This window comes from Coturnix japonica, chromosome 8 (genome assembly GCF_054131305.1).
Source record: "Coturnix japonica strain WE chromosome 8, WE-NBRP24, whole genome shotgun sequence".
Classification (NCBI taxonomy): Eukaryota; Metazoa; Chordata; class Aves; order Galliformes; family Phasianidae; genus Coturnix; species Coturnix japonica.
Window position 1 is genome coordinate 17,395,993 of NC_140670.1, and position 12,696 is coordinate 17,408,688.

The window sequence follows — 12,696 nt, forward strand, 5'->3', positions numbered from 1 at the left end:
CCACAGGTCCCCAACTCCTTTCTCTTTCCTTGTGCAGGAACAGTGTGAGGAGGCAAAGCTCGAGGGGCTGATTTTCCAGCAGCTGATACTGGAGAGCTCTGCTTCGGAAATCAGCTTGTTCCTTTTCACTGTAGAAAGCCTGAGTCTGAGGGCTGGCAGGAGCTCTCCCCTTCCTTCCCTCCCTCTGCAGCAAGGAGGAGGTTCCCAAGTGCTGGTGGTTGGGTTCAATCAGGCCACTCGCCCACGCTCTGTGCTGCCGCTTCTGTGTCAGTTGCTCACCAGCAGAAGCTGCTAGAAGCAGGAGCTGATCAGTTTAATTATGATGAGAAATGAAAATGCCTGTTTCCTATTAGTGCTTTTGAGATGCAGTTCCTTCTTTGTGTTAGAGTGAAGTGCAAGGTCAGGAGTTTGTGAGGATGGAAAGAACCATGTTGGTGAGGAAGTGCAGGGAAGCCTCTGCTGGAAGCTACAGACAGGGTAGTTTGATCCTAAAGCTGGAGGCAAATATTTTGAAGTGGAAAAGGAAATAGGGAAATGATATCACATACTTCTATGCCTGTGAGGAGAAGTGTTGGGACTGTAGAGCAGAAGCAACCTGGAAACTGGAGAGATGTATGTATCAGTCACTACTAATGTGAGGCACAAAGCACCTGGAGATTATTGGGGTCTTGTACATTACAGTGGTTGTAAGAAAGCTCCCCGTATGCTGAGGTTATAGGATTACTTGTCTGCTCCAAACAGAGCTAGGATCTGGGGAGAGACATCTGTTCAGGAGATTAAAATCCAATTATCAGTCTTGTTTTGTGAGGGGCTCTTTCAAGATATGATGACAAATCTTTGAGACCCTCTTGTTGACAATACTAACTTTAATTCAGCAGAAATTTAGATTTTCTTAGGAGAATTTCTATTGACAACTAATAAAAAGAAGTATAAACTTTTCACTAGGTTAAGAACTTAAAAGCATTTTATCTTACAAGTAGCTTACCAAAGCAGTTTATGCAAATATTCTTCCAAGCAATGTAATTAGTTGATCTTCATCAAAAGGAATACATGCTTCCTCCTTTGCTTAGAGCTCACAACATTCACAAATACAAACTGTGTAGTAGGTTGCTCTGAAAGTAATGCCTCCTTTTTGTTTTCATAGAAACAACAACGGATACCAAAAGCACAGTAACACTGATAGAGCAAATTCTCAGCTACAAAACACTGTTTTTCAACATGGTCACCACCATTAGTGATGTACTTTTGCCAGCTATGGATAAAAGCCTGAATGCTGTGGTCATAAACATGTGCACCAGTGAAGGTGACCGACTGTCACCACTGCTAAAATGCTCCACTGCCACCTCACCGTGCTCACAACTACTGTTTGATCTCATAAATGTTCAGCACATGTTGATGAATGTCACTGGGTGCTGTTTTTTCTGCATGGAGAAAATCCATTCCAAACCTCTGCTTTATACACGCTCCCATGTCAGACACCACAGCAGTGTGGCAGAAGCTAAGCACAGCACTCCTATATTGCAGATGTACGTTAGGTTAAGTGTGAGACACTTTTGTGTCAATTATGCACAATCTAGGGACCTCATCAAATGTAAATCAGCTTTAAGAGTAGTTTAGGTGATTGTGTGCAAATTGTTCTATGTAAAACCATCTGGTTTGTGAATACGTAATTTGAAAGCTATGCAGAATTTTAAGAAAATCCTATAGTCAACAGTGAGAATATTTCATTTTAGAATAGGATTGAGATTTTCAGGCTTCTTAAGCATTTGTGATAGTCCAGTAATATCACACCACGGTGCTTACCCAGCTGATTTTAACACCCTTTTCTAAATTCCTTATCCATTGGCATTCGAGAAAGCTTGAAGTATTGCAGAATACAGCTTTCAGTTCCACGGGTGGTGAGGAAAAAGAAAATGTTAAAACCCTGGTTACACCTGTGAATATCTTAGTAAGCTTTGAAGTTACCTTTAAGAAACAGAATGACTGTGTTCCTCCTTTCCTGAATTTGAGCATTACAAGCATTTGTTTTATTAACTATCTGAAAACCAGGCTCCATTTACAATATACCATTTAGCAGATGTCCAGAAGCCTTTAAATGTGACAGCTGAAAATTAGACAAGCATTCACAAACGTGGGATGCATACAAATCAGCAATGTTTGAACTTTATATTCACAAATGAATGAAATTCATGAATGCGAGAGCTTTGATTATTCTGCACAAATGTTTTGCTTTCAGTAGCAATCTAACGTATACTTGAGGTACTGTTGATGTCCGGTACACATTTCTCTACGTTAGTTATAGAGGTATTTCAATTGGAATTTTCTAAGTAGAATTATTGAATGACTGTTGATATTTATCTTATGTCAATCAGGATGCTAATTTTTGTAACTGTTTTATTTCGTAACTACTTTTTTTCCATTTGTCGTACCCCACAGACTGTTTGCTGGTTTAATGTCCTAATTTTCTTTTTTGAAGCCCATTTATGCTTTGCACTTAGAATATTGCTGTAGAAAACTTGTAACTAATTGTGGTTGTCCCTTAGAATGATTCTTCTCATTTTGTATATTTTATTACATTTCAAAGCATTAGGGTATGAAAACATCTTCTCAACTGTGTTCCTTTACCACAGTTGGATCCAACTGAATACGAACAATTTGTTATGTAAATGGATACTGAGAATAAAGCACTGTATACTATAGCCTATATGGCAGAATGCAGCATGGTAAGAATCTTTGATTTTCATTCTTTGTTGCCTAGCAAAGGTATAAAACAGCAATTAACAAGCAGTTTTAGAGACATAGCTGTATGGAGCATATGTTTCTCTACCCTTTAAGTTGGCAGTATGCAGTCTATATACGTGTCCCTTGAGGGAAAATTATCTCTTGGGTTCCACTTCTCTTTCTCAAAGGGAGAGAGATGTCTGAAATGTGTGCTTTTTGTCAGTTTACAAGGCAACCTTTGAAGCTTTCCTGTTAGCTGTTACTGTCTCTTCAGAGAGAAGAGTGCAGAAGAGGTCATAATATATTTCATGCTCTTACATAAACTGAGAGATTCTTTCTTCCATAAGGCCTGTTCCATTTCTTTTTCTCTGTGTGCCTGGAGTGCATGCATTCAGGTCACTGCATCATGGAAGTCTAATATACATGTTTTGTTTTTAAAGTGATTTCTGATTGAAGGAGCACAGAGTTGGCATCTCAATGGCGTGAAGGCTAGCAGGTGTAGTAGCCAAGAAAAAATTATTTGATGATAGTGCTGAACCGAAGTGAAATACTCAGGTGTCTAGCTGAAAGCACAGTCTCCCAATTAAATTCTAATTACAGATGTATAAAGTTTCTGCAGTTAACTCTGGGATACAACTCTTAGGGCCTCTCTGAGCTGGTAGTGGTCTTTTAGTTGTCTGCTGTTTCACCTTAACTTCTCAGGGTCCTAAAAACAAAATGTCAGATTGCCCAAATCCAGCCTTAGTGACCTGGTGGCACAGACCTGATAACCTTGTCTGTACCATCAGCTCTATGTAGCCATAAACCTCAGATGAGCCAGCTCTGGTTTGAGCTCATTAACTTACATTGCACTTGGAGGTGTACTGAGCAGAACTGATGTTCTGCTGCATTGCCATCTCCTTCATAGCACTGTCAGGTATAGATCATAGTTTAAAAAATTATCCAACATAGTGGGATATGGCATGAACATCATCTCTCTCAGTCTTCTAAAGAAGTTAGTCTATGCATTCTTCATAGGTAGGTCTACTGAATCTGTCTCCATTGTTTATAGGCATTACTAAGGTTTTTAGTGCACCTGCATTGAGATTTTAAGGAAAAACTGAAAACATGGGATTACCTCTCCTTCCTACCCTTCCATCCCCAAATCTTCTATCTGATATATTTAGGCTTTCTAGAAAAAATATTTTAGCATACACTGTCCATACATTGTCTTGTGTCTTGAATAATAAACTGGATGCTTTATGTCTAATAAATAAAGATGAAGATTAGTACTGAAGTACAGCAGTGTGTTATCTTACAGATATTTTGAATTCAACACATTTATGTAGTACAGCCTTGTTGAGAAACACCAGGGTACGTGGTCTGTCTTTGAACAGAAGTCAATGACAGAAGTTTGTGTATGTACGCATAAACATTACTATCCATGGTTTCTCTTATTCTGACATCTTACTGCTGTTCTAAATATGTTTAAATTAAAGCTGGGTGAAGAAATTTGGTTAATCTTGATTGTCAGTATTACTCATCTGTGGAGGAGAAGCAGAATGGAGTGTCAATAAAACATTTCTTAAATGTCCATACTTAACAAGGTTAGCCATAATATTTACTGTCACAGACTTTATTGTCATATATATATATATATAATATATATATATATAAATTTTATATATATAAAGTTGCTTCTTGTCTTAAATCTTGAAAGACATTTACAGGTACAGTGGATCCAAGTATTTTAGTACTGTCACGTTTTTACAACTTCATCAGTCTATAAAAGAAGCGATGAGCAGAAATTGTTGACCACCTTCAGTCTCATGCAAAACTAACTAATTCTAGTCCCTGTTAGTGGACTCAAACAATTATGCACAGTCTCGAGATGGGGGAACTTTCCTTGTATGGGTATAGCGTTATTTCTATTTCCAGCATTTTTGTTCTGCTTTCTTGTGTAAATACTACCTATGGCAACATAAAGAGTTATAAAATTAATATACCAAAATACACTGTAATGTCGTAGGGTCCCACTTTGGAATATCCTTGCCTTGAGTAACTGAGGGCTACCACCAGAAGGCTGGCACATACTGACCTTTGCTTAGGCAAGATACTTCCAAAGCAACTCACAATAGTTGATGTATGAGGGGAAACTGAAGTATTTAACAGGTTTCGTTCCCTACTGACAGCAATTGTGTTCTGGCAAGTTCACAGTTAATGGGAAAAATGCATTATCACTTTCCTCATTAATAATAGAAATCTGGAATCTGTATCCTGTCTTTCTTCACATATATGATTCCCCAGAATTGCTAGAAAGTGGAACAAAATGTCAAATTTCAGGCAGGCATGATTATCTGATATAGCTTAATTGTGTTTTAATGAAAAATACTGTGGGGATACTTTGCGTAAGAATCTTGAAATTCTGCCAGTTTCTGCATTTAGAACTACTTTAATATTTAAGGACTAAAACTTTTGGTGTTGTGGTTCTTTGAAGCTAGACTTCATAAGACTAGACATGAGTCAATTAGAGGATGGGAAGAAGTGAAACCTTTAGACTTTCTTCTAGGAGCTGTATTTGCAGAGCTGGGCACTACCAGGCACTTTCTGAGGGTACTTTCCATGAGTGGCGGGCACAAGGGAGGTTGAGCTGAGTGGGGGCAAAGACTTGGTGGAATTGAGTTTGCTTAAAAGGTTGAGAGGCTTAAATTCTCAGTGGTGTAGAAATGATGAAACTTGGAGGCAGGGGCACAGATGGAGTAGGTGCCAGTTGATTCAGACTTGGGAAGCTGTAATGGCCAGGTGAAAAGGAGGCAGAGGAAAGCATTACCTAGGTTCTGAGACTTCTCATTGCTGACCTGAATGCTTCCTCATTGCCTCCCAGTGACTGACTTGCATCTCTCACCTTGGCTTGCCATAAAAAAATTCGCAATAAATGGTTTTTCTGAGAGCTGACTCTTCTCAAGTCAGTCAGTTTTATGCTAGAAGAGAGTGCATTTTAGCTGAAGTGATAAACTATACCCCATGCTGAAACAACAAAGTCTGATGGTTTTTTGATGTACAGCACAAGGAGTTGCAAAAGAAGGAATGACAATTCAGATGCAAGCGGAGGTGCTCCTGCTTCTCCACTTCAGGGTACTTCTCTTTCATTCCTCTTTTAATCTCCCATCCGTATGGCTGTCATTGTTCTATTGATAGCTTTTTTTTTTTTTTTTTTTTTTTTTTTTTTGTCCTACCTATTGATCTGGGGTGATTTGAGTTCTTTCTCTGCTTCAGTGAATATAAGACTACACTGTAACCTCAGCAACGCTCTGTGTTCTGTGGATGACATAACCAACCTTTTGATTTTCCATTCACTGCCATGTAAGATTTTTGCCATCAATCATTTAATATTTTTCCATTCTAGATTCCTGTCTGAGGCACATTCCTAAAGCCAAACCTTTTCAGACACGTCATCTCGTTCCTGCAGGTGTGAAAAAAATAGCGTATGGGCCTTCTGTGAGAACCACCTTCCATACATTATGGGGATTTTTTCTTTAGTTGTATTAAATACAGTTGTAAAATCTTAATTTTCTTTAATTCTTTACAGGCTGGGAACAGAATTTGGATGAAGCATTCTACATAAGTTGCCGTCATGAGCAGAAGCAAGCGTGACAACAATTTCTACAGTGTTGAAATTGGGGATTCTACGTTCACTGTATTGAAACGGTATCAAAACTTAAAACCAATAGGATCAGGAGCACAAGGAATAGTATGGTAAGGTTTCTTTAAAGTATAAATATACTTTTAGGTTCTGTTAATAGAACTTTTGGAGTGCCTTTACAATTATACATTACATGAAAAACAGTGTTGGTGATCATTAGTCACTCACAGTGCGCTTTGTTTATTTTAACCTACATCCCTTCCTGCTTCAGAACTGAAGCCCTTCTGTGTAAATTCATTTAGGTGTGCTGAGTCCCATAAATTAATGGGGAAAAACCTGGATAAAGGAACTAATCCTGATCCTAAGCCACGCTGCTCAATGTGAAACAAAAGCAAAAATAACTCTTTATATTTGATGCTTCTACTTGCTTTTTCTTCTTAAAATAGTTTGCTAGAGACCTGTTTCACTTAGTTCTATAGAAGTGTCTTACACCAGTTAGTGAGCACTTGCAATGCAGACTATCAGTGTAATATGCAAATTGTGCTTATGGTAAATGAAATTGTTTCAGTTAAGCCACTCTGATTGTCCTGAAATGAACCAGAGCACTCATATGGTTATATTTTGACCATTTCTGAAGGAGATAGTATATAATTCTTGTGATTTGGGTTGAGTCGGTTTTTGGTTTCTTTGTTTTTTCATTTCCACTAATTCAGCCTAATTTGGAAGAATATAGAATCATAGAATCACTGAGGCTGGAAAAGGCCTCTAAGGCCATCCAATCCAGCCATCCACCTATCAACCAATATTTCTCACTAAACTATGTCCCTCAGTACAACATCTAAATATTCCTTGAATGCCTCCAGGGATAGTGACTCCACCACGTCCCTGGGCAGCCCATTCCAGCTCCTAACCACTGCTTCAAAGTTTCTCCTAACATCCAACCTGAATCTCCCCTGGTGCAACTTGAGGCCATCCCCACTAGTCCTGTTGCTGAAGTAGTTTTGAAGTAGATGACTGAAAGGCTCAGCACTGAAACAGACTCTAAGGCTATGTTTATGTACTGCAGATTTAGAAGTTCATCATTTTTGCCTTATCTCCTCTTTGCTTCTCTCTCATAAGATATGGAATATCTTACAGGTAGATAGAGGAAATATAAACAAACAAAAAGTTATCTGTATGTGTTCTTCCAATTTATTTATTCTTTTCCTCTTGTGACTGAACAGTTACATGATGCTCAAAAAAAATCATTCAAGCCTACATACTGTATAGACAACATATTTCCAATTATGTTTGGTAAATGCTGGCCATTTTTGGCAGATGTTCTTCATTAGTTTTGTATACCATTCTCAGCAAGAGACAATAAAATGGTATTTTTCCCTGCTGAGGCTTTTTTACTAGCTGACAAATATTTCCTGAGTCTGCACAGTAGTCAGCTGCTGTATTACTTCTTGCAGAAAACAAAATCCCTGCCTTTCTGTCATGGAAATACGTATAGGAGTTGTCCCAACTAGCAATCCTCATCGTTTCAGCAGCTTGTGTTACTGAATCATATAACAATGTTGGCAACTATCTGCAAACAGAATTTTATTCTTCCTTGAAGACATCAAGATGTTAGGGCTGTCCTAGCATTTGTTTTTTTTGTTGTTGTTGTTGTTTTGTTGTTGTTGTTTTGTTTTTCTTTTATCTTGATGTTAGTGCTCTTGTTGTAAGGATATTAAACAGCTGCATCCTGCATAATAAATGAGAGCATGGGGCCTATGTATAACCTACTTTTCCTCTCTTCTTCTCCCTATCTTTCAGTAGAAAATTATATGTAAAATTAATGTGGGTTTTATGTTTAAAGCGTTTTGGATCTTTTTAGGCTGTCAGCTCTTCAGTGCTAATGAGTGGCAAGAGATCAGTACCTTTCGGCAGATGTTGTAGGAAACTGAGGTTCTGCAGTTTTTAGTGGTGATTGCTATGTGGTAGGACTATGAATCTGGGAAAATCTTTCAGAATTTTGCATTGCATAGCATACATGAACACCTTGCTGGTACCTTCCCCAAAGCTGATTAATACTGGAAGCTTTGTTTATGTTCAGACTTAATACATGGTATCTGGAAAAGTGGAAAATGACTGAGCTTAACTGATTGTAACACTGATATGAAATAATGTTATTTTTGTTTACAGTGCAGCCTATGATGCCATCCTTGAGCGAAACGTTGCAATCAAGAAACTAAGCCGACCATTTCAGAATCAAACCCATGCTAAAAGAGCCTACAGAGAGCTTGTTCTTATGAAGTGCGTTAATCACAAAAATGTAAGCGGAGTGTTCTGCTTCAAATACTGAAAGATCAACTGTGTGGTTGCTCTTTGTGAGCATATTAAAGACCATTCCAGAGATGACATCATTTATGGATTATAATGGTATTCAGAACATGCCCGTATGTCCGTGTTAAGTAAAAAAGGATCTGAGAAGAGCTGTTGCAGGCTAGTGTTAATACCTGTCCAGTCTCCAAACTCCTCCTTCAGACTCAGGAAGGGAGACGGTGTTATGTTGCTTCATTTTACAGACAGCTGGCAAATGAGAATGCTCTGAGTGGTAATTGCATTCTTGTTTCTGTTTCTGCTGCTAAACAAGTAGGAGGAAAAAGCCTGCAATAGTTTTTATTTATTTCTTTATTTTGTAATGCATGAATGAGTTAGGAATCTTATGCTGTGACAGCAGAAATTGTCTGATGCTTGAGAAGCTGTGAAGCAGAGCTGACTAGAGATACTGGGAGAGAAAAAATGATAAATGTATAGGATTTGGACTACAGAAGGCTTGTATTGGCCATTTTCTGTCTTAAATGATAGCTGTATGCCATCTTTATCACCTTTCCAATCTTCCTTCAGCAAGATAAAATTCTTCCTGGCTTTTAGGTTTATATGTAGATTCTCTTAAGGAAAATTTCCCCAATTGCGTGATTTGTGTGATTATAAACTATTGCAACCCTGCTTGACTCTTGATGAGTAATATCTTGACTGTTGCTATACATTCCATCCATGATTAGCAACTGGAAAATACTATAAAATTACTATTTTTTGTCTTTGGATCAATTTCTTGCTTCACCTCTGTCTGTGGCAAAGTGGTATCTCTTTGGTAGGTTTTCTTGTTGCTTTTTCATTTAATTTTTCATCATACAGAATAAGAATCTTAATGAAATTTCCTTAAATTTAAAGTAGGGAGCAAGGAAAGACTGACTAATTTCTTCAGGTTTTAAACTTCAGTGATATCTTTTAATCCACACAAAATGTTTTTAGGTTGTCCAATTTTTGGAGGAAGAATACTTCTCACAAAATCATTAGCATCTATTACAGCATGTTAGGCATAGTTGACGCTGAGCATCTGGTGCTTCAGTGAATACCAGGAAGATTGCGTCAGGATGACGGATATCAGTTTTGAAATGTTGATTTGCAATTTTGCTATTGCTGTGATGTGATTATACTTCCTCTCTTTTTCCCTACAGATAATCGGCTTACTGAATGTGTTCACACCACAAAAATCACTGGAAGAATTTCAAGATGTGTAAGTTTGATTTGAACTAAAGCTGTGAATTAACTTTAAAAATATTAACATGGAAAGATGAACAAGGTAAAGAACACAGTAAATTGGCAGTGCAATCTGATTGTTTTTTTCTCTTTATAAGCTACATAGTAATGGAGCTCATGGATGCAAATCTCTGCCAAGTGATTCAGATGGAACTAGACCATGAACGAATGTCCTATCTCCTTTATCAGATGCTGTGTGGTATCAAACATCTTCACTCGGCTGGAATTATACATAGGGTAAGTGAATTTCTATGTTACTTTTTCATTGCATCGAGTTTTGTCTTGTTTATCTTAGAGTCCTTCTCCAACCTAAATGATCTTCTGATTCTATGTAAATGAGCCACAAAAAAAAAAATCAGAAATGTGTATTCAAATAGTGCTCTATAGCCTATGCCATAGACAGGGAGAGAAAGCTGAAAGGAAATCATCAGGCTTACTTTGTTCCTCTGTAATTCTGGAATGAACCTCTTGGATGTTTTTCTGGGTTTGTTTGAAAATAATCTGCACAGGGTGAAAATAATAAAATGATTTTAACAGTGAGTTGCATTACCTTCTCTAATTCTATATCGTGCTCAATTTTAGTAGTTGTGACAAGAAATCTGAAATCACCTCCACCTTTGTTGTTTTGGTAACCAAACCTGAAATTCCATCTTTTGAAAGAACTGCCCAATTTATTTCAGCTCTTTTACTAACAGAGTAGAAAGTAAGTATTTTAAGTCTCCAGACAAACAGGTCATGATAAAGACCTGTGAGTGGGGCTTTCATACACCTGTGTGTCACAAAGCATTCCTTCAGGTTGCCTGCAGGCAAAAATGACAGTTACTTTTCTAATGGCTTGTATGTGTTAAATCCAGTGAGGACATTCTGAATTTAAGATTCCCTATTCAAGTTGAACATCTTACTTATATATTTATGTATAGTGTGAAGATTTCTTGAGGTTGCCTAGTTATAACTTTTCCAGTGTGCTTTCTGTAATTTTGGGAAACTGTAAACTTGTATTTTTGCAGTGTTACGTTCTTGGCTGATTTCTATTTATTTATTGATTTATCATAGAGAGAAATGATGCAGGAAAAAAACTAATTAAAGCTACATTTGTGCAGTACTTTCAGCCAGTACTGTGTAGTATTCCTCAAGGATGATGTACACAGCAAAATCATGAACATCAATTCTGAATGCTACAACTGCATTACTGTGCAGCGGTGCTTGTCCATTTCAGTAGTCTACCTCATTGTGGAATGGACTGCAAGCTAGAACTGGCAGTATGACACTCCCTTTCAGTCTACTGTTTCTCATTTAAGAGAACCGGGGTATTGTGTGAATAGTAAACAGAATGTAAATGGCAGAACATTTTTGCTCAGCTGATTCCTGTACACACTTGCTGCCTCACTCTAGTTAAGTGCTCAGGGAGGGAAGGTGAAGGCTTCCTTTTCACATACAGTTTGCCCTGGTATGACTGTGTGTGTGAAAGAGCTGGGGAAAGGATAATAGGCAGAAGCACCACCCAGCTGTTACACCCTGCCCTTTCTACCCTGCACATGCTTATAGATGTGCTAGAATGGACAATGAGTCTCTTTCTGTGGGTCTGTGCAGGCAGGCAGTAAGTGCTAGTGCAAGCATTGCTTCAAGGACAGTTTGTGCTCCTGAGCACGTAGAAACCAGTAATAAACGGAAACATTTGTACATTTGCTTCTTTTCTCCTACTTCATAGGCTGCTACATAGCAGTGAGGGCAGCTTCAAGGATACATTTCTTGCCTTTGTAAATATGGGTGGAGTTCTGAAGTACTTCAGGTTGTGCATTAATACAGAGTTTAGAGGCAGCCCATTCCAATGAGATTGTCTATAGATACGAGAGCTATGTAAATAGTATGCATGAATGATTTAGAAGGACATTTCACTTGCATGTCTTCTTGGTAGACTTTCATTTGGCAGCTTGCTGTCTGACTGCTTGAAGCTTCAATGCATGCAAGCAAAATGCTTGCACTGCTTGCTTGCTCTTTGTGTTGCTCCTTTAAATTTTAAGGTGTGATGTGTCAAAATTCTTTCTGTGGAACAAGTTGAATGAGAACTCAGAAGGCAAAGAGGACATGCTTGGAAATGGGCATGAGGAAAGCGTGGCTTCAGTAATAACTTCTTATGGCTCTCTTCTGAGATTTCAGCAGCACTATGCTGAGTACATACATCAAGCAAATTTCTTGAAACTTGTTATTCCTTATCACAGTCTGCACTGCTGTGGCTGCCCTTGAAACATTTCAGGTAGTAATTTCCATGCACTTCTTTAGTGTCCTTAAATATTTTAAGCATTCTTTGCTGCAGGTAGTTTCATATGTTTTTTAAATTTGTTGTTCAACTCCTAACATAGCTGAGATGATCGTACCACCTCAGCACTCAACTTTTTCAAAGCTCGACAAATGACTGAAACAGAAATATTTTCCACGTGTGCCTGTATCATTGCATGCTGCCTGCCATGCAGATAAGTGTGGGGCTTTCTTACAGCAGACCAGAGGCACAGAACAAGGCAGGCATTACACACAAAGGATTTTAAAATGTTTCACCTGTAAGTTGCAGAAGATATATTTAGCTCTCATGGCATTGGGTAAAGATTTAGGTTGATAAAGACTTGACTGTATCTTTGCACTGACTTTAATAAGTGTTGACAGATGAGCACTGTGTTATTCAAAACATTTTGCAGAGATGGAGTCTCCAGCAAGTCTACAAGTACACATTCATTTATATTTTGAAGTTTGTGGAGGGTGAATAATCAGAGCTCCTGGGTTGCGCCTCA

The 12,696-nt window shown here is 38.1% G+C and overlaps 1 protein-coding gene across 7 annotated transcripts in view; it reads left to right on the forward strand.

Annotated features, from left to right (window-relative positions):
• MAPK8 (mitogen-activated protein kinase 8) overlaps positions 1-12,696 on the forward strand; it is a 97,212-nt gene that overhangs the window by 69,210 nt on the left and 15,306 nt on the right. For all 7 annotated transcript variants that reach the window (XM_085555079.1, XM_085555083.1, XM_085555078.1 and 4 more), the window contains exons 2-5: positions 6,290-6,456; positions 8,513-8,642; positions 9,832-9,890; positions 10,012-10,150. In XM_085555079.1, the coding sequence (XP_085411205.1) occupies positions 6,335-6,456; positions 8,513-8,642; positions 9,832-9,890; positions 10,012-10,150 (450 nt within the window). In that variant the 5' untranslated portion in view covers positions 6,290-6,334. The remainder of the gene's footprint in view (positions 1-6,289; positions 6,457-8,512; positions 8,643-9,831; positions 9,891-10,011; positions 10,151-12,696) is intronic.